Here is a 25,829-nt window from a genome sequence, read left to right as displayed (position 1 = left end):
AATAAACTTGCCAGGTATACAAATGAGGCTGCGACAACAGTGGACTTCCTGTTCATTAATCAACGGCTTCATCAGATACAGGAAGTGACAAAATAAAAGTCATAGCCAAAATACCCAAAAAGTACTTTTTCCACCCCCAGACAAACAAGACCCCTTAATCCATAGAGGATCCTAAACTTGTCATCCCACTTACACGATTATAAACCTTTTAATTCACTGACATCATGTCGCCTGAAGAGAGTTATCACCTGAGTCTTCGTCTTTTTACTTTACCGAGTTTTACTGACTTAAAGTTTATTATTTAAGTGTCCAACTGCTAATACTTTTATGACAGAGGGTTTATAGTGAGACATTCACACAAACACACTTACCTGAAGTGTTGGGTGTGTTCTGTCCATGTCCCCCCATGTCAGGACCCACACCTGGTCATGTGATTTGTCATAGAGCATCTTCACTGGAAAAGCATCTGTTGCCACTGCCTAGAGAAGAGAGAGGGGGGAGAAATGTGGATTCATTATTCTTGATCGCAACGTGCCAACATATTGCCATTTCTTTCTTTGTTCCTTAGGGGGAACTGAGAATTCAACCGACGTCACACTACTGGTCAGCCGACTGAGTTTTTGGGAGTTTCCCAAATGGCCGCTGCTCTTCTAAAATAATATGGCAAGAACGGTTTCTACTATCGGACAACTTTCATGACTTTGTGGACTTTCCATAGAAGAAATTAGTTCTGAAACACTAGAGAGGTGGGCTAGTTATTTCTATTCTACACAAAATAGTGACTATATCAGTTGAACGGGACTCTAAACACTTTACCTTGCTGTGCAAAGTCTGATATAATATTGGAGCTGATGTGCAAACATGTAAATGACCAAGTATCCGTTTCAAAATAATGTCATCATCAATCATATTCTTATTCAAAAAATCTACTTTCAGTTAAGCCGTAGTTATCAAAATAAAAAGCTCTCTAGCAAAACCCAGAATGCTTCACTCACAGACAACAGAAATGAAAAAGAGGTTTCTCTCAGATGATTTTCACACAGGATAATGGACCAAACAGAGCAACACATGAAAGAAAATAACTGTGACCTTGTTGAGAGCCAATAATGGGCTTATGTAGTCTCTCAAGAAATCATCCTTTATCCAAATTCCAAGTGTAATCTGACATCACATTGAAACAGTGAGCGAGGACTAAGGACAGCATGTGTACTTTTACTGTCACGGCTGCAGAGGTTTGACTGACACTCACGTGAGGAGAAAGACCAGAAATAGAAAATGACTTGCAGAGACAATGAATGGGGAAGAGAGAACAGGCAAACGGCAAAAAGGGAGAGAGGGAGATGGCGAGCGTGGTGCACATTCAACCTCGGGTCTGCTGCAATGTCAACAACAAGGAATAACACAATCCATTACCCTGCTTCTGGCTGGGTGGACAGGGAGCTGCTGACACCCTCACCAGTGGAGCGAGACCACGAGCTCTGTGTTGAGTAATGGGAGGTCCGGCCCTCTGCTCTCCACCGGTCAGCCAAGTGTCAACTCAGCATGTGTGTATGCACGTGTGGGTTATATACATTAGGTACAGTATGTGTGTGTTTAGCCTCCTCGATGATGGGAGCAGTTAAAGCTTAGGACAGGGCCATTCAGAGGCAAGCTCGGTAATACCCCGGAGCTCGGGTGGGATACAGCCGTGTCACAAATCTATACAGCCCCAGTCAGGCCCCCTCAGGCATTTTAGTTGGCTATATTTCTATTCTTTTATAACAAATGGTAAAGACTCAGTCCCAACCCGATCCCAGGCTGCGTGCGGTGATTTTACCATATGACGTGTGTGTGTGTGTGTGTGTGTGTGTGTGTATGTGTGTGTGTATAATGCACTTCTTCTTGTGGCTGCAATGTGGATATTTTTTCATTTACTACTGCAGTGTGCCCGGCAGCAGTGGAAGTTATTCTTGTCTGCTAAAGAAATATAGTACTAAACAGTATTTACCGGCATGTTGTGCGCACATACAAGTGTAGGTGTGGCTGCACTTCTTGTTATTGTGCTTTTGGATGTTGTTGTGTTATGAGCTGTGGCTGCACGGCCGCTGTGCGGTTCTTAAGGTGTTTTTGTCATCTCCTTGTGGTCACTAATAGTTTGTTAAATATTCTTTCAAATAAAAGATGATATCTATATTTTCTTAGCCCATCAACATCATGGTCCAGCTCCCCCATAGAACAGAGAGAGAAACACATTCTGGAACCTTGTTAAGAGGATTGAGAGGAAAGTGCTCATAATATGCTTTTCAGGGGTTTTCCTGTCCAAACAGATTACTGCACTGAGCCAAACTTTTTCATCGTGGAGCAGCACGCTACAATCACGACTGGCCAGTGTTTTTGTAGATTAACAAAACCAACAGACTTATGATTCTTCTCTAGAGAAAGAATTTACACTGGGAGTCTCTTTTTTATTCTGCTGCTGTGGCCCATAGTTTCGGCTCATGTGATGGTATTAGTGCAGAAGCAGCAGGGGGGCACTTAAGTGAACTTGCATTTGAATTCTAACACGCAGGATTTGTGTGCACCACCAACCAACACATGGCATCTAAGAATTAGATAGAGCTGAGCAGGAAATATGATAATGCATCTGGGATCCCACACTCAGTGGTCGTTGCTTTGTGCGATGCAGGATATCCCAGAAAGACACACAAATACAAAATTTGTTTAGACATTATTTTAAAAAGTTCATAAAACTCCTCCTAATGCAATAAATCTTTCAAAGTGGAGGAAGTTCAAAGGATGTCTGGCAAATGGGAACTAAGGACTAAGTCACATTTTATTTCCTGTTGATAATGTAGCTGCAATTTAGGGAGAATATTTCAGCTGTGAAAATAATCTTATTTCTCATCCACCAAACTATTGCAAAATATCTTGTTTTTTACTGGGTTGGGCTTGCAGCTGTTGTTAACTCAATCTTGGCTAGATTTGAAACAGTGAAGAGCTCTGCAGAGTCAACAACAGATTCAAAGTGACAGATATTATATCTTGTGTGTACACTTTGACAGACAGGTGATTTCACCGAGGTGCAGAGCATAAACCCCCACAGCAATAAGAGATTTCTGTGTCAAAACACAAATAAAAATGTCATCCTTCAGGAAACCCGAATATTTACTTTATAAAACATAAAGCTTTTTTTGAAGCCGCTTGAAGAAAAGATTCCGATTTGAGCTCAGAGAAAAAGAACAAGTGTCACAGAAATGGTTTTAAAATTGCCTGCTGCTTCACATTGATTTACTGCAGCTCAAATGAAACAACCAAGGTGAGCTAATGCGAGTACATAACCCGAGGTCTTTGCCCTGGGTTTTTTTTTAATTAGCCGATGTGGCGTTTTGTTTTCAGACGCAGACTTAGCCGGCGCAGGTCTGACACATCGGAGTCAAGGTTAGATCCCTTTGTGGGTGAGAGATCAGGAAGGTGCCGCATCTTTCTGGCACACAACAGCACAGAAACCATGAAAAGGGCTTTATCGGTGCAGCTTCTCCACATGTTTATGGCCTTAACCTAGTGTCTGCTGGGAATCCCGGCGGTGCCCGAGGACTGAGGGGTCTCGGAGGAGTGATGGTTTGAAAGGTGTACAAGGTGTTTTCGCTTAGAGAGAGAAACCGCACAAGGTGATGGAGGAACAATAGATATCAAAATAAGCTTGGCCTCTAAGATTTACATTTCTGTAAATTGGTATATTTTTGTTTTTCCTGTAGAGAGAGGTTTGCCTCCTAAATTTGCATTTGATCGAGGGACTTTTTAAACAGTGACTCTAACAGGAACAACACTTTCTTCTCTGTCAAAGTCTGTGCACAAGCGTATGTAAGAAGATCTTGCTTTTTTTTTATCCTACTTTTCATAAAAGCTTCCCATCTTTGTGTTTAGTCTCTGAAAACCCCACCATACTGACTCTACGATTTCAATCCACTGTTTTGTTCATGCATTCCCTCAGTCACTGAATGAACTACATTCGCTGCTGTTTGACATTTTCCTCTCTCGTCCTCAAAGCCCCGGTTGTGAAGACGCTACAAATGTGCTTTGCGGGAAATAAAAAAGAGCCGAGAGAAAACAGAGCAAGACAACAGAGAAAGAATGGGATGGTGCATTAACCTCCTGCACCCAGAGGCCATCGAGGGTCCTCAAGAAAGAGGGACGGGGGTAGGCGAGAGAAGGATGGGGCGCTCAATAGAAAGAAAGTGGTTTTACAGTGTTGTGAGAAGAGAAAGAGGCAGTTGGTGGACTGCAATACACTGAAGGTCACGTATCTGAGCTGTGAGTGTTGTGAGAGCATCTTTTGTGTGTTCACAGCCAAATAAGGGACGGCATAGATACAATTGTACTGGGTTTCAGACAAATCTCAGCAAATGCTTGTATATAAATATCTAATATTAATCTGTTTTTATACCAATAACAAGGCTCAGTTACAGGTTTATATTGACATTTCCACTTATATCTTCTTTTCTTATTGAGTTGGGCCTATTTCCTCTCATCCTGTATCACTGTATAAATTCTGCTGACCATGGGAAGAAGCCCTCAGGGGTTTGGTCTCTAAACAGCCGTTACAGGGAAGATGAATGGGGAGCACCCACCTTGACACCATATTGTTTCAAGCGCTTGAGGTGTTTTGATTTATTTCACCTTGCATGTGGTCTTCCTACATTGTTGGCAGTTTAGTAGTGTGGCAAATTGAATTGAAGGCACCGCACGCTGGTGATGCTGTTTGACATATAGCCAAGCAGTGGCTTTACGCAGGTAAATTCACTAGATATACTGTTGATTCTAAAATAAATAAAAATTATAATTCAACCGAGCAAATTAATATAAACTAGCTGACATTAACTCTGTAAATTTGGTTCAACATTTTGTTTTTTTCCCAATCTTGCAGGAATAAAAAGATAGTAAAGTACGATAAGAAGAAGAATCAGACCAGTGTTTTGTTTTAATCCTGTTAAGATGTTGTTGTTTTTTAAACAAAGGAGCAAACTTGAGCCAGTAACCCAGCAGATAAACTCAAGGCTTTATTGTTTGTATTTTCAAGCAATATTTTTTCATATTTACCAGACAAAGACTACCTGGTGTGTAAATGTAACACTACTTCAGATAAAGAGCTGGTCCAAGGCTGCAAAAGTGTAAATCCAATAAAGAGCAGAACAGAGCTGCAAACAATATCCTGAACTGATGCAGTAAGATACAGGACCAGCTTGTAGCAGCAAGGGGAAGATACACAGGGGAAATGCTAATTGTGATCAGTTATTCTAATGTTTTGCTAATAGGTTCATCCTGTCAGTTATTCATGTTAATATGAAGTATACTAGAAAAGTTATTTTGGTTTAAGGAAGGTTAAAAAAAACAACACACCACCCTCCGGACTGTGTTCATGCCGCCTGACGCTCTAATGCTCAGTGTGCACACTACTTCATCATCATGAGAAATCCAAAGCTTGACAGGCGAGAGATGGCGAGTTGTGGTCGCAATGCAAAGATCGTGTGGCGGCTGTTTAACAAAATATGAAATGATAAATGGACTGCATTTTTATTACACTTTTATCCAAGGTGCTTTTCACTTTCTATGTCATTCGCACACATTCGCCTTCACCCACTGAGGTGCTGGCCGGACCGTCGGGGAGGGAACTGGGGTTCAATGTCTGGCACAAGGACACAGGAGGAGTTTAGGGGTTGAACCAGCAACCTTTGATTGGGGAGAGGAGGCAACCTGCTCTGCTTACCTAGCACCAAACACCCAGCATTAAATGGAAAATAAAATCTTTGTCCTCTGAACCTTTCTGAAAGAGGTACCTTTGTTCCAAAGTTTTAAACCGTCAGCTACAAACTTCTAGATGAATAATTTCTGAGACGTTCTTAAACTGTGAAGTGACAGAAGTGATAAGCTGCTCCACCCACCTGCACCACCTTCTGTGCCTGGATATCGACGACCAGCAGTCGGCTCTGGAGGGGCTGCGTCACGTAGATGTACTTATCCCTGACGTTGACTGCTGAGGACCACACGCAGTGCTGAGGTGACACCCCTTCACCTTTAGGGCACATCTCCTCCTGCGAGGAACCAACAGAGAACAGAGAGGATGATGGGAGGAGGAGTGGAGCAACACAGGGAGGAGAAGGTTGGCAGGATTTACTCGTGTGTCATAGATAAACAGTATGGTGCTTTTTCCACTCTCATCCATCACTGAGGGTTGGGGCTGGGCAGAACTCCAAAAGTGTGCATTGCCTACTTTCATTGGAATTAAATAATGATCATTTTACAAAAAATCTCTGGAAGTTAATTATTTAAAGGAAACTGTGATTGAATAGTGTGAAAACAAGTTGGACGATATTAATGAGAGGAATCTGAACCCTCTCAGCTCTGAGGAGCTAAAACCAGCAGATATTCCACTTTTTACTTAATAAAAAACAAAAAGTGAAATCATTAACAATCACTTAATATGATTATTAAATAAAAACTATACTGTGATTTACATTTATAAAGGGAATAATACTCTTGTTTAGGTCAGGCAAGGTTAAGCAAATGAATCGATAACACATCTCTCATCTACATGGCAATTCCAAATGCTTAAGAATAATATGTGTGATGTAAAGATCTTGTTTATTTCTTTCGTCGTAATGACTAAGAAAAAGCATTAGTACACAAATGGACTGAAACACCTTCATAGAATAAGATGCATGGAAATAGTGCAGGATCCAAATGAGTTTCCAACCTTGATCTAATCAAATTTTTTGCAATATAATATTAGTCCCTACCTTGTTTCCCAGCTGCAACCAATGTGCATAGTGACGTCTGTACCAGTGTATGTTTCGTTCAAATAACACGTTTACAGTTGATGCTACTCGGTTTGTTGTTTCCCTTTTCAAACCATTGTATTAAATGAGACATTCCTCTTTAAAGTGACATTTTGCAACTCATTCTGCTGCTGACTCAGGTAACATTTCAACTCCACAGGCCCAGAAGCCCGCTGTGTTTGCTGACTACAAATCTATGCACCCCCCCCCCCCATTCCATACTATGTACACTGTATATAATCACTAATGCACGTGCGCGCAGCCTCATAGAGTGTGTTTCAGGAGTGTCTACCTCCTCCCTCCTCCCTCCACCCTCCACCAACGTGGTGAAACTGCTGTTTACAGCAGGAACTGGCTAACACACAACACTTATTGAGTTTGTATTGATCTCTAATACAATTACAGGCGCCTGTAAAACCCAAATCCCTCAGAGCAACAAGCAACTTTTGCCATCTAAAGCCCATTGCTCTCCGAGATGGATGTTCTCTAGTGGATTAAAAACTTTTGGATGTGTGATATAGACTTTATACAGTCTATCACTGGGAACTGTTGACTAATGGACACTATTGAACACATTATAATTAGTGAGATGAGGAGCCTCACTGTGACACATTCAGGGAGGAAGAACGACCTCCATTTTACTTGGAATTTCCCCTTAATACTGGAACTAATGGATCATTATGTTTTCTCTTTGAGGAACACAGCAGCTCCTACTGATCCGTGCTGCCTGTTTGGATCATGGTACATCAAGCTAATCAAGATCTATTACTCACAAGCAAAAGGTGCTTTTAGAGGTTGAACCTGGCTACATGGTACATGTTAATGTAAAAACACACTAAGTGCCATCCCACTGCATGAAATGTAATTTGAAATTTGAAGATAGTCGTCTCAGCCTTTCCTGAAATCTACTTAGTGAAATTAAGTCTTGATAAAAAAAGAAAAGACTTTAAAATCACTCACGTAGGTAGCAACAATCCTCTCCGAGCGCTTCATGTGTCTTCGTATCTCACATTCACTGGGCTGCAGAACTGTGATGCCTTCATCAGAAAACACGTAGAACATGTTCCCCACACTCAGACCTGGATTACAAGACACAACACATGGACATATATTTATTATCAAAGCAACAAATACAAATGAAAAACATCAGAAAAACACAAACCCCCTGTTATGTGACATTGGAGTTGGACATTTCAATTTCCCTGCTGCAGGAAATTGACGGCGTTCACACTCGTAGCATGCTGTCATGTTGGTGCAGGTAGGCAGTGTGTGTCTGCCTGCCATTTTGACAATGCCAACAAAGGGTCCTGTCAGCAACATGTCCACAACGTACAGCTGCAGGGAGAGGCATCAAATTAAAGGCACTGTCTCATACGAGGAGACGTCTCATCTGCTCGCTGTGAACAGCTGCTGATGAGTTACCATGGATCACAGTGTAACGCTGGACCAGCAGAAGAATATTTACCGCATATTCGGGAATATGTCACAGGAACGGAGATAATAAGCGTGAGCAGGTAAACACAAAACTTTAAAGTGATCGATTTGTCAGACTGTTTTGGCACTGAAGCGCTGTCAGATGAAACAAAGTGAACCACTGACTGAACACTGAACTTTGACCTCTGACCACTGGAATCGAAATCAGTTAAACTTTAAACAAGTAGACAACTGGTTTAAATTTGAAGGAATTCCCTAAAGGAAGACTTGAGATATCATGTTCGACCGAAAAACTTTACGCCTCCGGCCACTGGCTGTAAGCATCATGGAGGAATATGAACACAAAATATAAATGCAGGCAAAGCAAAACGCTGAGAAATGTAGGCAGAGACACAAAAGAGGCACTTTCTCACACACAACTCTGAATACTTATATATACAGTATGCTCATATATAATGCAAAAATTCTTAAACTGTTTTATAAACCACACTGACTTATTTAGTTTCTGCGGTAAACCTGATATGTATATGCATATAAACCAGAGTGTATGTGTACTAAATTCTAAACCTTAGTGTATTTTAATTAGCATCGGTAAAACTGTTCTGATGGCCAATGCTCATAATACATACACTGTAAAGACGGTAAGGATTTGTGTACTGCTGAAACCCACAGATGTTTTCCTCTTAGCCACCGCACTGACTCTGTGATATTATTTGCAAAATACTGTATATAAAACTGCTTGTGTATGCCCCCCCCCCCTCCTCAGGTGATCTGAAAATCCAGATAAAGCGGAGCATGAGCAGAGAGAATGAAACACCTTGGGCATGCGAGGGAGAAAAACAAGAGCAGAGGAGACATTTTGCTGGAGAGAAAACAACATTGCAATTCTTCTGGACAATACAGCAAACATTTTGGAAAGTGCAGATATCCAGCTGCAGGCGCCGGAGAGCCGCAAAACATGCACGCCACATTTTGTTATTCACAAGAACACAAAGGCAGTTTGAGAGCTGTGATGTATTACCTTCTTCTCTCCACAGAATGTTTGCAACTGCAGAATCGGGCGGCCGCCGCACGGTGGAAAGGAAAAAAGGGGACAAGAAGAGAGAGGAACACATGAAAATTCTGTCAAGAAACAGAAGAGCTGATTTCTCTAGTGTCTTGTCAAAACAAATTGTATTTAACAGCTACTAACGATTCCTCAGTGCTGTTGACACGATCATATTTTCTCTTAAATCAAGGGATTTGAGAGGAAAAATTACTGAGGAGAAGTCAAGGCAGATTATTCTCTTTAATTTTAACCGGCCTGATAAGCTCTTTCTAGGTTAACTTGCTAACATGATGAAATCTAATGAAAGACCACATATCAATGAAACATAACATGTGGCCTTATTGTGAAAAGTCAATGAATTCGCTGCATAATTTGGAGTGAAGGTTCTTACACAGCCGGAATCAAGTGACTCATCCACGGATCCTTGAGCATTATGACAACACGACAAGAAATAAATACAATTCTATGGATCTGTCTTGTCAGATGTGGTTTTTTTTATAAAGGATGAGAAGGTTTCTAAAACAAGTTGCTCTTTAGTGATGTGTGTATAATTTGATGTAATGCCCCTGGGGGTGGGAGGGGGGGGGGGGTTGAGGATTGATGGTTTAGGTAAACTAAAATAAATTAAACTATTCATTAAACTATAAACTATAGCAGAGACGACTAGTGTCGCAGTTAAACTAGTTTCAGAGGGTTTGTCGATTTTGATTTTGTTCCTGTAACCCAAGGTCTGTTTACTTCTGATCTTTGCATTTGTGTAAAATATGCAAGGCTGTTCGGGGACGTTTTCAGCAAATGTGTTGCACTGACACTTAACTGTTAATCTGTTTTTCCCCTTATGCTTCTCTGCAAAGGTTAATCTTCACTTTTTTTATTTTAAAAGATCACTTCTTTATGACCTTTACATCCATTTTATACTACTCAATAATGATGTTATATATAGGCAGCCATGCCAGGGAGATTTCCTTCCTTGACAGGTTTATGTTTGCTTCAAATGTTATTAAGTTAAAGTGTTGAACTTTTAAATCATTATATAATAACAGGAAAAGGCTAAATTCAGCAGCATGTGACCTACGGGTCTTCTTGGCCGAGTCTTCCACAAACAGAGACGAGATATCCTCATCCACTCCCACTTCATTCTTGGCGATGCACGTGTAGGCGCCAGTGTCCTCGTACCGAACACTGCCAATGAAGAGTTCGCTACCATTGGCTAAAAGAAGAGTGAAACAAAGAGAAACAAACAGAAAAGGAACAAGTGTTAGCACTTTATTCAAAATCTCCATCGAGCAATGCCATGAAGACAAGACAATATTAAGACGAGGCCTAACAACAAGCTAATTTTCAGACTCAAGACAAATGTAAAAGGTCCAGTGTGTAAGCTTTAGATGAAATGGGTCTATTGGCAGAAACTTAATAGTAAAACAATATAAATGAACCAGATATATTCCTTGGGAGTTGGCGGAGACCAAAAACAGATAAAGCCAAATGAACAGACATAGTTTCAAAGGAATAATAAAGCTGCTTCATAATTCCAACATGTATACATTAGCATCTATTTACTAATATGTTCTTCATATGAAATAAAAAAGCTATGATAAGGCAAAGTCATGTCATCAAAGAACCCATGCACTTCTTACATCCAACAGCCTTTTTGTCTTTCAGTACACACGTCTAGTTAAGTCCCACACACTGCACAATGCTGCATTGTTTGCCTCGGGTTGCAGCAGTGACATCAGTCGGAGGTGACGGTTGATGTTCAGACCCAGGAGTCACCGTCAGAATCAAACCCTCTGATGTTAACTGTAGCATCCAGCCCTGTGATGTACAGCTGCACTCTGATCTTTACTGTACACTATGAAACCCTACATACACCACAGCATCACACACTTTGCAGCACGGTGGGATTGATGTTGTGGGTCAGAGTGGAGCTTTTACATCGAGTCGTACGACGACATTAAAGGAAGCTTCAGTTTTCATCATTTTCTGTACATATCTGTAAGTATCTGTAGAACAAGTGCACTTGTGTAACATCTAACGTCCACACTTTGCTCTCAAAACCTCCTATTTCTTCATGTCCATTTTCTATCTGTTAAATAAAAACCGCCGTACCGTGTTTGTCTTCCTGCAGAATGATGTCTCTACCAAACAGTAATAAAGCCGACACTCGCTCATTTCTACGCCGAAAATAATTTCCCACCTTCTGATTTATGCCCACTCTATCGTGAAATAACAAGACATTAAAGGAGTTGACGCAAAGCTTTTCACATTAGTGAAATGTCTTTTGGATTCTGATAATAATTCTCTTTTATCGGAGGAAAGATGTGTGACGCTTTGAAGTGAAAACCGCCTTGAAGCAGGCCTTCGTGGAATGAGGCACCGCTTTAATTACGTCTAATTCATAATTGTGTTCAGATCAATTCTTATTGAAAAGCACTGAATCAACCGCTCATTAAATTACTCTCTATATCCTTCTTTGCAGGCATGTAGCAGTTCAGCGTGACAGGGCGCGAGTTTTGTCTTTAATTATGAAATTATCAAATCAGAACCAAGAGGAGTGTACATATTAAATGTACATTAACTCCAAATGATGTTGCTCTGTAAAATGTGATGATGAGAAACACTTCAAAATTTAAAAACAACCAGGAACGAAAAGGACCAGTGAGTGATGTTATCATCCCTCAGACTGGACTGATCCACTTTTCATGAGACCTGAGGGAACGTCCGTCATTGTCCATCAGAGCAACTAAAACAAACCAAAATACCACAATACTACACAACATCATGTACAGTGTGTGAAGCGAAGTGCTACTGTATTTAACTAGTAATAATACCGAGAATTTTTTTCATATTCCACTGACTTATTTCTCATATACTGACCTAAGCAAAATTAATTTCCCATTGGAGACCATACAAAATAATCGAATCTAGGTCTCTTTGCCCTGTGCTGTGTAAGCGCGGTGCTAGTACACTTTGTTAACATCAGAGGAAATATTATATAATATTACCACTTTGTGTAACGTTGCTGCTTTTACGACAGCTATGATGAATAATTCCCCTGTGAACTCTTGAGTACTCCTAAAAAGAAAACATTTAGCTTCCTCAACAGCCTCATATGCAGCTTACAGCCATCCTTTCCCTTTGATTAACTAGGGATGGGATGAGCTTTCTTCCGAAAATGCATCTGGGTTAAGAAAAATGATTTTTAAAGTCACACATTAAGTTGGACTGTGGCTGTGATGAGTTGTTCTCTATAATTCACAAAGCAAAGAGGGAATGGGCCTGAGTGGTTTCAGCACCACGGACAGCTCCTGAACTCTGCAGCACAAAGCAGTTTATTTCTTCTCTGTTCAACTGTGGTTTGTAATCAATGCTCCTCACCATCAACTGCCAGCGTGTGGTCAACATAATAAACACTGCAGACGATAAACAAGGACATAGGATATATTATGTGGGAAAGAAGTAGTGACTCTCGCCCCATCTGTGCTGCGGTTGTTTGACGAACTGTGGCAACATGAAGACGACTATCGACATCATTTAATCCACTTTTCCACCTGATCACTTTCGCTTTCATTAACTTTTTAAATTAATATAAAAACACTACACGTAAGACTCCTGCCCCTTGTCATCTCCCAAATTAAATCGCAAATTGTAATCCGAAGCCACCGCAGTGTTTATGTGTTGGTGAACCCTGCAGAACCTCCCTTGTTTGAGTGTCTGAGGGCTATTACCACAGGTAATGACCCACACACAGCCAATAAACTCTCTCTTAATGAGAACTGGGCCATAAAGAGAAAAGTCATGCTCCATTCTGCTCTTTTTTGTCTGATAGCGAGAGTGTGTCTTTAATACAGCACTTATGAACAAGAAGCTACCGTCTCCAGACACACAGTATATCTCATTTTACCTCCATGCTTGTGATCTACTTTTTCAATCTCGTCTAAAAAACAAGTATGTTTATTTTGCCGCAGGAGCAAATTGAAGAGAGTTGAAGAGGGCGACCGCAATCTTGGTTTCTTCACCTTAGTGTGGAGTGAAGCTAAATCAAAATTGCAACAAATATTACCGCTGACAAGTAGCACCACTGTCTTTCCAATAAACAAAAAGATTTTAGTATGAAAGAACACCAGCTTGATTTTCAGCCTCTGTTTTTATTGTCCACATGCATTGTGGTGGTTTATAGAGATTTGTGCAGTGTTGGAATACTGCAGTGGTGTTGCTATGTAACACAGCAATTTAAAATCACTGCACCAAATGGAGTTGACACTCAAGATCTTTTAAAATGCACAATATGCTGACAGCACATCCCCAAATAATAAAAAATGCCTCACCTATGAGAGAAAGCTGTTTGCTGGATCTTGGCTGCAAGTCCATGCCGTTCTTCAGCCAGAGGAGTTTGGGATTTGGGATGCCGTCGGCGTGGCAGTGGAGGCTGGCAGATACGCCGGGTTCCTGGGCCTGCGTCTCGGGATAGACCAGGATCACTGGAGGGACTGGACGCACACACAGACCAACAACAACACAAACAGGGAGAGGGGACAGGGGCGAGGGAAAATATAATTACACAGTGTTTCACGGTAGAATGTGATTCCTGGGGGGGATAAAGCACAGAAACCCACACGTGCAGTGCACAGAGAGGGATCCATCTCCCCCTGCATGTAATATATTCACACATAACAACAATCCACAGGCTCTGGGGCTGTTTTACTAGGGCTCCAGTCCTGCATGAGAGAGATGTTGGGAGCTTCTCCACTCACTACTGACTCCAGGGAGAAGACCACAAATCAATGTGGAAGAGTTTATGGGGGAATGAAATATGAGGTAATAGTTTACATGAACAGGTAACAAGTGTGGCTGCTTCCTCCTCCTCAATCATCTTCTACTGAACGTACAACCCTGCACCTCAATCCTAATGTATTATTCACTTTGCATTTGCTATGTGCTTGTTTTTCTCTCTTAAAGTCTCTCCTTCACCCTCTTATTGCTATTTAAACTTTAATGTATTGATTTTGAATGTTTACTAGTGGTGGAATGTGTATTTACTGTACTGTAATTCCGATGTACTTGTACTCTATTTGGGTATTTTCCCTTTATTCTAGTTTAATTTGCATTTCAGACATATAGATTCACAATAGAAAACTTTATAGTCCAATAATGCAGGCAGTCATCTTTCACTGGTGTATGGGAAAAATATATAATACTGTAAAGTAACAGGACTAAAAAAATGGACCTATGGCAATTAAAAACTAAATATGTAATACTAAACATGAAGTGCAGCATGTCTGCTCAGCTCAGTTAGTCCTTGAGGGCATTAACGATTTTTTAAAGCAACACTTTTCAATTTTCCACAAACATTAACAAATAATTTCCCTTCTTCTCATCTTCCACAGACATAGGAACAACCCCTCACATCTACGCTGTAGCCTCAGTCCGTCTGAATGTCTCTATAATATAATGTAACTCTCTGCATGAATGTTCTGTCTTATCACCCATTGGACTTTTCTTCAGAAGCTCTCCCTTCTTTTTTTTTGTACTTGACATTGCAGAGACATTCTTGAACATTGATATCATGTTCTAAAGTTAACACATATGTAGCACTAGACTACGAGTCCGGCTACGTCACCGACACTGAAGCCCCGGCACTGTGGTCCCTCTCATTGCAGTAAACAGGATACAACGTGGTATGCCTGCCGCCCACTTAGTTTAATGTGGCACTTGGCTCCCCTTCATTCCACCTTATCTCACCTCTCGCTATCTTGCTTGAAATACTTTGAATCCCCCGACACCAGCGTTTGGTAATTGTGCTCTCCTGATAACTCACCCTCCAGGACCCCAGTCTATCTCCACGAATCCCCTCCCATCACTCCCTCTCCCTCCCTCAGCTCAAGGTCTCAAATACAGATGCATTTCTTTTCAATTAGCATCACAGAAAAAAGGAGACAATCACACCTATTGTCTGGCTTAATTGAAATTGGCTCAGCGGAATAATCTCTTCCCCTCCTTTGCATATCTGTCACCCTGAGAGTAATGTGCAGAAATTAGAGAGGGCAGTATCTTTGATTTGTTGTTGCAGACGGAAAAAACTTTAAAAAATATTCTTCCATAGATTTTTCTTTGAAGAGATGCCAATGAAAAAAACGTAAGGTGGGGGAGACGAGGGCCCTTATGAATATGAAAATTATGTGCAAGACAGTGCTTTGAAAAGTTCAGGCTGCCAGAAAGAGTTTTGTCTCTGCTGGATTTTCGATGTATTTTAGCTTAAGTTGCTTTTATCCATTATCTGCAAACTGCAAAATGGACTTTTCAGCTTTATACACGTAGGGAAACTAATCATTCTGACATGTAACTTCTTAGGACACCAAAGCAGAGTGTAACAATTAGGGAAAAGGTCTGCATGCCTCAACTGAACAAGGCCTGGAGAAGGGTCCTGAACCTGGTGTTCTTTGGTATTTGTTAGAACACCAGGATCTTGGTCATTACAAACTACGACAAAAATAAAATGTCAATTGCATCACATTGATTTAAGAAAAGAATATGTGCATTTAAATAAATCAATATAAAAAAGTAGGACACATTAAATCACCAAAAGGTTTGTCAGACTGAGAATCAAGATACAAGTCTCTGATGAAACAATGATTGAACTAAAATCATCATGTCTGTTCAAAAATTATCAGTCCTAAGAATTCCAGTCTGTCTGTATGTGGGACGCATATCTCACCAAGCATTCATCTTATCGGGGGCCCATGGAAGTGCAGAGTCAGATTTTGTGTGATTTAGACTAATGATACATTCAATATTAATTAAATATTGCCAACAGCAATGACACCTGATTCTCCAGCTCTCTTCCAACAAGTCACTTTTAACAGTTTCAGAAAGAGAAGCTGCAACCAGCATCACCACAGGCCAAACAAAACAGGCCATTCCAAACAGGAAGGCTTAGAAAGGGCATTGCTCTAGTAATTAAAATGTACTGCTTTAAGCTGAAGGAACACAGAGGCAAATCTACTGAAAAACGACAGAAGCCTTTTGCCTTAAAAGGTGCCAGCTGCAGGATCACCATGTTTTGTTTTGTCTCTTAGGATTTACATATGCCGAGAGCCGCTGTGCTTTCTCTGCAGTGGAAAACAAACCATTCCTTGAAGGCATCTCAGCTGAGGAAGGGGCACAAAGAGTTGCACTTCAGCCCCTCGGAAAGAGCCGAGGGGCTGTGAAGGATGGGACCAATCGTCATGTAACGATTCTGCACGTGCAGTTTCTTTGGTATCCCTGTGTTTTCTTGACATTTCAGTGGTGAGCAGGTTGTCTTAATTGTTTGTAACCAAAGGCCATTTGAGTGTCACTGGATATTTATCTGTTCTATAAAAGTAACCTCAGCAGCCAGTAAGAAATTCCCTCGCTGCGGAACAGAATCGAAAGCATTTTGCCCACACTTCTCCCACAATTTGAAGAAGGAAATAGCCTCTACTGACCATTCACCTGCAGCACATGTGTCTGATAGACGTCTTCATAGCCGTAGGCATGGCAACTGTAGTTTCCCATGTGGATGGTCGTCACCTTGGTGATGTACAGGGAGCCGTCGTCCCCAAAGTCCTGCAATACAGGGAGGAGAGGGAAGGGGGCAATTAGGTAGAATATTGTGAGATGGCGGTGGAGGTGAAAGAGAAAGGAAGAGGAGTGAGGGAGGGAGGAAGAGAGAAGGTGGGACAAAATAGAGGAGGCGCAGGGAGAGAGGGAGAACAGAATACATGGGGATGGGTGGAGAGAGCAGGGCGAGGAGAGAGGAGGCCCACAGCAGCAGGGAGTGATGGGAAAAGACAAGCAAGAAAAAGAGTGATGTGAAAAGGAAGAGAGACCATGAATCAACGGTTTCCCCGTTGAGCCGCAGCAGACGATGGGGAATTTTATCCCCCCCCCCCCCTCATCACACTGCCTCAGCCTGATAAATGGCAAGGGTTAAAAATATAAAGCCCATTAGGTTGATGAATGGAGCCGGTTGTTGTTGGTGCAGCACGCGCCAGTCACCAGGGGTTTCCGGCCACAGCTTAGGGTGGATTAAGGCATTAAATAGTTTGCTGTCCCATCAAGAGGCAGAGCAGATGTCCCGACGCTGCTCGGTCGTGCCGTAGAAAACCACCAGCGGTTGTTTTCTCTCCGAGGCCTCTGGAAACGAATGTGACCTGACAGACGGTTGCTTTACGACATGAACCATTTGAAATACTTATATGACAGACAGGGGAGTTTTGGGGAAACCTTTAAAGTTCAGAATTTAGAATAAAGGTGGAGGGATACAAGTACACCAGCGAGGGCGATTAAACTGAATGGGCCATTTGGGTTAAACAGTATGACTGTAATGTATCTGGTAGATTCCTGATATGTTTTAGTTTAAAACCTTAACTTCATGTTGTGGTTCCTGTGGAAAAATGTTTTTATGTTTCTGTCTGTGTTTGTTGGAAGGGTTACGTAAAAACAACTTGACGGATTACCATGACACTTGGTGGAGGGATGCATTATGGTTCAGGAAACAACCTGTTAAGTTTTGACAGGGGGGGAAATCGAGGAATTTGATTTCAGATTTCTCAGAAAAAAAACATCAGGGATATTTAGGGGAGTGATATTTATGAGTTTGTGCAATATGGTGCAGATCTAAATAATCATAAATTCAAATCTGTATCAAGTGAATTTAAATGTTGTTTCATATGGACTCTACTATAAAAGTTGGTTAATTTTAATGCTTACAATTGTAACCTTATTGTCTTATTCAAAGAAGTTTGGTCAGCTACAACTTTTAACTGCATGCAAATGTTTCAAAAACACAAATGACATCCAAAGCATTAAGAGATTAGTCTCAGAAGTGTTGGTGCCAGCCTGGTTGCTCAGCAGCTGCATGTAACTGTAGCACAGAAGCAATGACTCATGTTTCTCTGTAATTTGTATTTTGGAATGAGTAACCATGAGTGTTTAATGTTGTTCAAACCTAAAGCGATGACTCAGAGTCAACATGGCCATTTCTGATTCAGGTTTTAGTATTCAGGCCGTTTTCTTTCACTTTGATCCCTGAAGCTGCACTGTCTCTGCTGGCTGGTGTCTTACATGACTGAGAAGATGTACATTTAAATTGCAGATTTGGGCTTTGAAAGCTTCTCGTAACGTAATGGGAATAGTTGTTAACCTTTTCAGTTGGCGTAATGCGCTCATGGTACACAGCCAAACAGAAAATGAAAATGAGATGCGTCTCTGATGGAAGGAGCAGCGGAGGAAGAATACAGGAAGATGGAATCGGCCACATTCAAAACAACACAATGCACAGCTCCATTACTGTCTCTTTTGATCTGTACTGCGACTGTAATCATCGCTGCGTTTTCATAATTCACAGCGGTACTGATGCAATAAAGCTATCATATAGTTAAGCACCACATTCATGTTGTTTCCCAAATGGCTGCAACGCACATGCAAATAAAAGCAGCAGTGTAATAACCGTTTTTAATAGAATAAATACATTATTCATTTCATTTTGGTTGGTGTAATACAGTCGCAAGATTGCTTTGCTATTGTTTCTTTTCAAAAGAGGATAACAAGTCCCAGTTTTACTTTTTGAACAGAAAAGGTTTCATGAATTCATAATGGGAATGTAGATTTTAATGGAATGAATCTATTTCAAGGAGCGCAGCACAGTGTTCAAATGCATCATATTAACGCGCAACTTATTCTTAAAGACAAATTCTTAATAGACTCTTGCATGTTGATAAACACATCTCTAAAATGAAACAGGCACTCCAAGATTATGAAACATAAATCCAAGCACTTGTTTATTGATTTTTTATTTAGTTAAATGTCTACATTATTATTCTTTAATGGCTTTTTTAACCTTTATTTAGCCAGGAAGCCAATTAAAATGACAAGAGGAAACTGTCACAAACGTTTGTCCTCACCATTAGAACCTGGCACGTCCTTAACATATATTATTTCTCAAGAGCTTGACCGATTTGAGCCTTTCACAGACATATTGTGTTTTCTTATGTTTGCTGATATGCGTCGACAAAGGTGGGGGGGAAATCTCATAGACTATATTTTCTCTGGTATAGATCCCTACTTAACAAATGACTTTGGGTTCTATCTTTCATTTTTGAATCTATTTGAAAGTTGACAGTGAAGATGGCGACAGGAAACATTTCAGAAGGAAACATGGCGTGCACTGAAACTGTTCGGCTGCCGGGGCGCTACCCGTTTAGGGATTTCTTTTGTTTCATCTTTGACCTGAATCGATGCAAAAAGAAAGTCAAACACAGCCGGGGTTCCACTCTCCCTCCTCCGCACGGATCACTGCGCTCTGTGGAAATTCATTATGTACGGTCAGGAGCCCGGAGGACCTCTGGTGCCATTACCTCTCCTCCAGTCTCCACCTTAACACTTGACATTGTTTATCGGCTCATCATCGCAGCAGACCAACAAGGTTGCTCATTAACAGGCAATTAGTGAATTGTGATGGGGTGGTGCGCAAAGCGAGGCCGGCACTGTGCTGTCACCTGTGCAGATGAGTCTAAACAGGAATGTGGTCACACACATCATTAAGTACCGGCTGAGATATAGTTGTACTGTTTTATGGGAAAGAGCTACGGCGGCGAGGGAATTTATTTCTGTTCAGTTTACTTCCTCAAATAATTTTTTCCGTCACCTTTCCTCACTAACGAAGATAACAATCTCCAAACCTATAAGCATTTTATAATTACTGCATCTGCAATGTGCAAATAATGTCCTCAGAAGTTAAACAGCACACTCAATGAGCTCTTAAGATGTTTAATGTTTAAGGTTTTAAATATTAATCGGATCGTCCAATTAAATTTCTCGAAAGAAATATCTTTGAAAAAAACACAACCACACAGCATGTTCCCTCATTTGAATGTTAATAAATTTGTTTTACTGTTACATTGACTCTATTATCTGTTGCTCAATGTGATGTTTAGATTTGTCTCTTTGCCGTAGTTCTAGAGCGAATCAACTATATGGTCCCGTCACATCGATTTCCTTATTCTCATTTCCAGCAGCAGCAAAGAGCCATTGTTGGAAACCAGCTCTGACAAACCTGCTCCGCTCCGCAACAAATACACTAAACCGACACTGAGATGAACATCCAGTCGCAAAAGAATCACATTTTGTCTCAGGAGTTACATGGAACTGAAAGAAAAGAAGAGAGTAAATACTGGATTTACTTTTCATCAAGAAAACACAAAAACAAACGTCAATGGGGGGGTTGAGCTGATATCTGTTTAAGCAACTGTTTCCACTGCCCCCTTGTGTCCAGAAAAATATTTAAAAAATTGTAGGCAGTTAAGTTGTCCTGACCAGGAGGACGAGGACTAAGAAAACCTTCAGATATAATCAATATGAACAAAACAAAGCACATTCTTAGTAAATGCTTGCTTGAAATTGGTAGATAATCATTCACTGGCTTATCAACCATTATCTAATCCATTTGTTTGGGACGTATTTTGTTGCCCATCAACTCAAGAACCATTATCATCACCAACCTCAACAATCACGGCCACAAGAAGAAAAGTACTTGCACTCACATTGATGTCCTCCAGGTCCAAGAAGTTCAGTATGATGCCGTTCCTCTTCCAGATGATGGGTGGACGCAGTGTCCCCTGGATGGCACAGGTGAGGACGGCACTGAGGCCCACTGTCACCGTGGAGACGCTGATGTGCTGGTCCTCTGCCAGGCTCAGCTGGATGACCTCTGTTAGGATGAGGGAAGACGTTTGGAAGAAGAGATGACAAAAGAGGAGAAGAAGGACAAAAAAAGGAAAATCACAAATCAGACTGAGTGGGCTGGTGCCGTGGAGCTGTAGCCAGAATGAATTCATTTCTGAACATCTATCTTATAGTTAGTGGACCGCAGAGGAAAAACAGCTGTCCTGGGAGTGAAGGATGTCCTGCATGAAAAAGACCACATGTCGGAGGACACATAGCTCGCCAAATATCATCCCTCTCATTAAGCTGGATTTATGTTCATTGAAATGGCCATACAATTCAATTCACCTTTACGGCAAATTAAGAATTATCCTTCAGCCGTTCCGCTCACAGCCATAAATAGTACCGGTCGCCAAGCTGTGTGGCCAAGCATCAAATCCACAGAGTCACAGTATCAGTGAAAATCTGAAACAGTTGGATATTTCATCCACCGAGCCTCTCCTTTCATTGTGTGTTCAAACGGACTTTGAGACTATTATGATAACAATGTTAAAGCAGTGTTTTTAGCAGAGTGAGCTGTGTGTGTACCACGTGTTCTTACTATTAAATCAATGTCATGAATTTTTTTACTCACATTTCTCTTTTCATCTTCTGTTTACACACTTTACAAATTATTTTGAAAACTACTCATCAAGACCGAATGATTTTCAAAGAACAGGCAACGATAAGAGAAACACTTCGATTTAGTAGCTGAAGAACATTTAACAGTATCTTCTATTTAGTGTAGTGTATTAACAGCTGTTGCATTTTTGTCGAGTCTTAATGGAGCCAATTAAACGTAACACGGAGTAAATCACGTACACACACACACACAAAAAACACACATGCACACAAAAAGATCTCAACCTCAGCCTGCACCTTGGTTTGGACTTTCAGGTCTGAAAAGCATAATAACTAGTTGCCGTATTCCTGTCAGATTTTATCATTGTACGTCCAAAGCATACATTTTTATTTCTTTCACCTCCTTTGACAAACAGCCAAAGGTGAACTTCTATAAAGCAAGACATTCCTCTGACAGGGAACCGCTCTTAGCTCACAAATAAAGTTGCAGAGTTGTCCCAGGATAAACTGCTCTCACAGTGTTGATATATGTTTGATGCAGCTCTTGTTTATTTACCTTTATTTATTGCGGCCAAGTTTGCTTTGAGAAACTTTTGGAAGTTTCCTGACTTGTGTTCCCTCTCGGCAGCTCTATCAAATCTTTTCTTAACCCACGGTGCCACATAAATCTGTGTGAAACTCAAAGATCCAAACACAAATAGTGACTTTTAGGACCTGCAGTGAAGAAGTCAGTATCACTGGAGGAAAATATATCAACTGTCCGAACCGACTTCAAGTCGATGGCTAACGGACTTTGATATGTTTGTGGGGAACATAAATGTAAACGACCCCTGGATATTTGCTGTCTGTTTCACGTATAGCTCTCCAGGTGACAGATGTATCCGTGCAGACAGCAAGGTCTGTCAGTGATACTTCAGAACGCCCTGGGTACAGTTCACTGCCAGGTCCAACAGAGTTATAATTCAGCAGAGCAATGATTTGGACACGTGGACAAGTGAGGGATGAAGTGCGTTGATGGCTTGGAGGGGCGGTTCCACGGGAGGGTACTGAGAATTTCAACTAGACTCGTGCTCACATTGACTTTAATACCGTGCGTGCTGTATTCACGGAGGAGAGGACGGCCGGGATGGACATCGAGTTTGGCTTCGTATCGATTCTTCTACCGTGGAGGAGATTTTTAAAATCTGTTGCTGAGGACTGTCTCTTCCAAGTTCAGGTGAATCCATTAAAGCTATGACTCATCCCTAAAAGTTCTGTTTACCAAACAGTTTTTGATGGCTGACTCAAGAGTGGCTTTCAATAAAATTAACTGGTCCTTCTCAGATAGCATTTGGCTTATCTGGTTTTGGAATGAATACATTCATTTTACTTTGCGGTGAAGCAGCACTGACAGCAGTACAAAGATAACCTTCAGCTCAAAGCACCCAATGTGAGGCTCTAACACCACTGTCTACAAACCCAATCCAATATGCCATCAGCTCCAACTCCGTATTTATATATATATTTAATATATATATTTAACATTTAACTCATGTGAGGTCAGTTGCAGAACTTTCTGATTTTCTGTTGATGCGTAAGTTTTCATTTTTAATGTTTAACATAAATGGCATCATGTAAAAACACACCTTTGTGAATGATGGACCGGTTGTAAAATGAATCCTGACATATGAAATGAATCCTGAAGACAATTAAACTCATCCCACTGAGATTATATTTTGGAGACTAAGACAAGATGAAAATCCTTAATATATTCACACACTGAATAACAGGCATGTGGTTGTTGATGACACTTTCCTAGAAAAACTGGGTCTAGGAGACTTGTTTTTGGGCATAAAGGGTTAAAATGTACTTGTTGTCTACATGGATCTTTAATTTACAGCTGTTGAGCTGATTAAATTGTGGTTCCATGGTGTAATGGTTAGCACTCTGGACTTTGAATCCAGTGATCCGAGTCCAAATCTCGGTGGAACCTGATAGTAAATGTTTTCAGATTTCCCAATTTTGGGACTTACTTACTTAATACGTAAACATAATAACGTTAACCTGAACTCAACTCGACCTTTAAACAGAGGCAACACCGCAAGTTATTTATTAAATATGTAGCCACTTGTGGTGAAGGTTTATCTGTGATTAAAGAACTGAGTATATAATGTGTAACTATGAGTATCTTTAATACAGGATTTTTGAATACAGGTCTGTTGAAGGACTCGGGTCAATTTATCCAACTCAAGTCAAAGTCATGCCACAGTTGTCCAAAGTGCTGACAGAATGTAAAGATAAACATAAACACAGATAATACAGAGAAAATACATCAGTGATAAAACCTTAAAAACATGAAGAATCCACATATTTGAGAATCAAAGTATTGCACAATAGCAGCAGAAATCCAGGCCTGAACTTGAATAGACTGCTCAGCACCATCTCACATTATGGAACACCAGCACTAATTCCTCAGCTGGTTTGGCTGAGTGTGTGTGAGGCAACTGAGTGTGTGTTTGTCTCTCCACAGCTGAGGCAGGTAAAGAAACTCAAGCTGTTGTCTCTTACCTTAGCTCTCAAGCTAAGATATGTGGGTTATCTACCTTATGTGAAATACTTCAACTTTGGTACCAACAACAAAACGTTTTTAAAATACCAACTGGATAAATAAAAGTGTACATATAGCAGTAGTTGTAGTAGTAGCCTAGTAGTATAGTAGCATTTAGAATATGAACACAGAGACCATCCATCAGAAATTTGGGATTTTATCTGACTCTCCTCCTGTCCAGGGGATTTAAGATGCCGACACATGTCATAATGATAAGTTCTGCCCCCTAAATCTCTGTTGGATGGTTCATTATTTTTAATGTTGGTGTTGACAGATTTGAAGTGAAGCTCCCGTTCACTTGTGCTCTACATTCACCGATGATAAAGAAGCATTAAAGCTACTGAATAGGTGGATCAAGTATTCGATGACAGTTTTATTACTTGGTGCCATGGAAACACTTTAAACTGAAGTCACGGGGTGGTGTGTGTTTTATCGGCAGCACTAATATGTTTACCTCATAAAAGACTGTTTCCACTTTAAGAGCAGCTCCATAAAAAATATCTCCAAATATCTGCCCCAATGTTCTCTCCCATTCTCAGATGACCCTGGACAAATTGCATATCCACAGGCAGCACCTGCTCTGCCCTGGCTGACTGGGGAAGGTTGTCATGACATTATCTAGTTAATGATTCCTACAGCGCCCCCCCCCCCGCCCCCCTCCAAAAATAGCTCCAATGTGTAAGTTAGTAATTGACTTCGGGGGAACTCAGGAGCTCCACTGATCGATCAGCCCGGCACTAACTGAGCTATGGACGGGGGCTGATGGGGAGGTTTCCTGTATCCTGCTCCGGAGGGGGCGTACAATACAGCCTGAGTAAGGAGAGGAAGAGAGGGAGAGAAAGGAGAAGGAGGAAATGAAGCAAGGAAGACGGAAGTTAGAAGACAGAGATGAGGAGGGGACTTAAACGGCAGAAATATATAGTGTGCAAGGACGAAGAAAACTTACATGTATGTAAGAGAGGATGAGCAAATGAAAGAAAAACCCACAGGGGCATAAGAGGAGAAGTAGAAGTGTGTGTGTGCGTGTGAGACAAGAGGAGATACAAATTTGATTCAGAGCACGTAGATGATCTCCCAGGGAATAACTAATGTGCTGAGCTCAAGACTGCGGCTCAGAGAGTTGTCCCTTTCCACTTTTATGAGACCAGCCTCTCGTGAGCTGGAGTAAGACATCAAACCACAAAGCCGAGGAGCGGAACACCGTGACTTTCTACAGGCCATGACATGACATTTGGACTTAGACGAGAGATAGAGAGGAGGTGAGGGGGTGGAGCGAGGGAGAGAGGGGCTGATGGAAAAAGGGTTACAGGTGAAGGAGTGGGATGTGAGGAGTCATGTGAGCGACGCTGGGAGGTGAGAAAACAACTGGCGGGCTCCCAGTGAGCACAGGTTTATTGATTAATCCCTTCGAGTTGAAAGATGGCTATTGAATTGGCATATTGCAATATCTACTCTATACAGATTATACAGGTTTACTAAGCTCTCATGCTGAAATCATTGATAAGAGATCAAGAAATAAAGTTAAAAAAAAACTGCTGGTTCATTGCTTATTTACTTGATATCCGGCCTAAATTACACATGTGGTCAGTTTGTGGGCTTTCTGGACATCACTGTGTGTAAATGTCAAAGATAGTTTATGACA

General features: G+C 41.1%; 1 protein-coding gene and 1 non-coding gene across 2 annotated transcripts in view; one reads left to right on the top strand and one right to left on the bottom strand.

The window, feature by feature from the left end:
• Positions 1-25,829, bottom strand: part of fstl4 (follistatin-like 4) — a 169,398-nt gene that overhangs the window by 5,733 nt on the left and 137,836 nt on the right. Inside the window, exons 6-13 of the mRNA XM_061086451.1 lie at positions 20,859-21,025; positions 16,761-16,881; positions 13,623-13,784; positions 10,370-10,504; positions 9,268-9,294; positions 7,773-7,891; positions 5,919-6,068; positions 372-479 (exon numbers count right to left, since the gene is read on the bottom strand). Of these exons, the coding sequence (XP_060942434.1) occupies positions 372-479; positions 5,919-6,068; positions 7,773-7,891; positions 9,268-9,294; positions 10,370-10,504; positions 13,623-13,784; positions 16,761-16,881; positions 20,859-21,025 (989 nt within the window). The remainder of the gene's footprint in view (positions 1-371; positions 480-5,918; positions 6,069-7,772; positions 7,892-9,267; positions 9,295-10,369; positions 10,505-13,622; positions 13,785-16,760; positions 16,882-20,858; positions 21,026-25,829) is intronic.
• On the top strand, positions 23,501-23,572 carry trnaq-uug (transfer RNA glutamine (anticodon UUG)). Its single transcript has one exon. It is a non-coding gene; the product is annotated as a tRNA-Gln (tRNA).

The sequence above is a fragment of the Limanda limanda genome, chromosome 14 (genome assembly GCF_963576545.1).
Source record: "Limanda limanda chromosome 14, fLimLim1.1, whole genome shotgun sequence".
Lineage (NCBI taxonomy): Eukaryota > Metazoa > Chordata > Actinopteri > Pleuronectiformes > Pleuronectidae > Limanda > Limanda limanda.
Note: the sequence above shows the minus strand (reverse complement) of the source record. Positions and strands in the feature narration are given on the sequence as shown.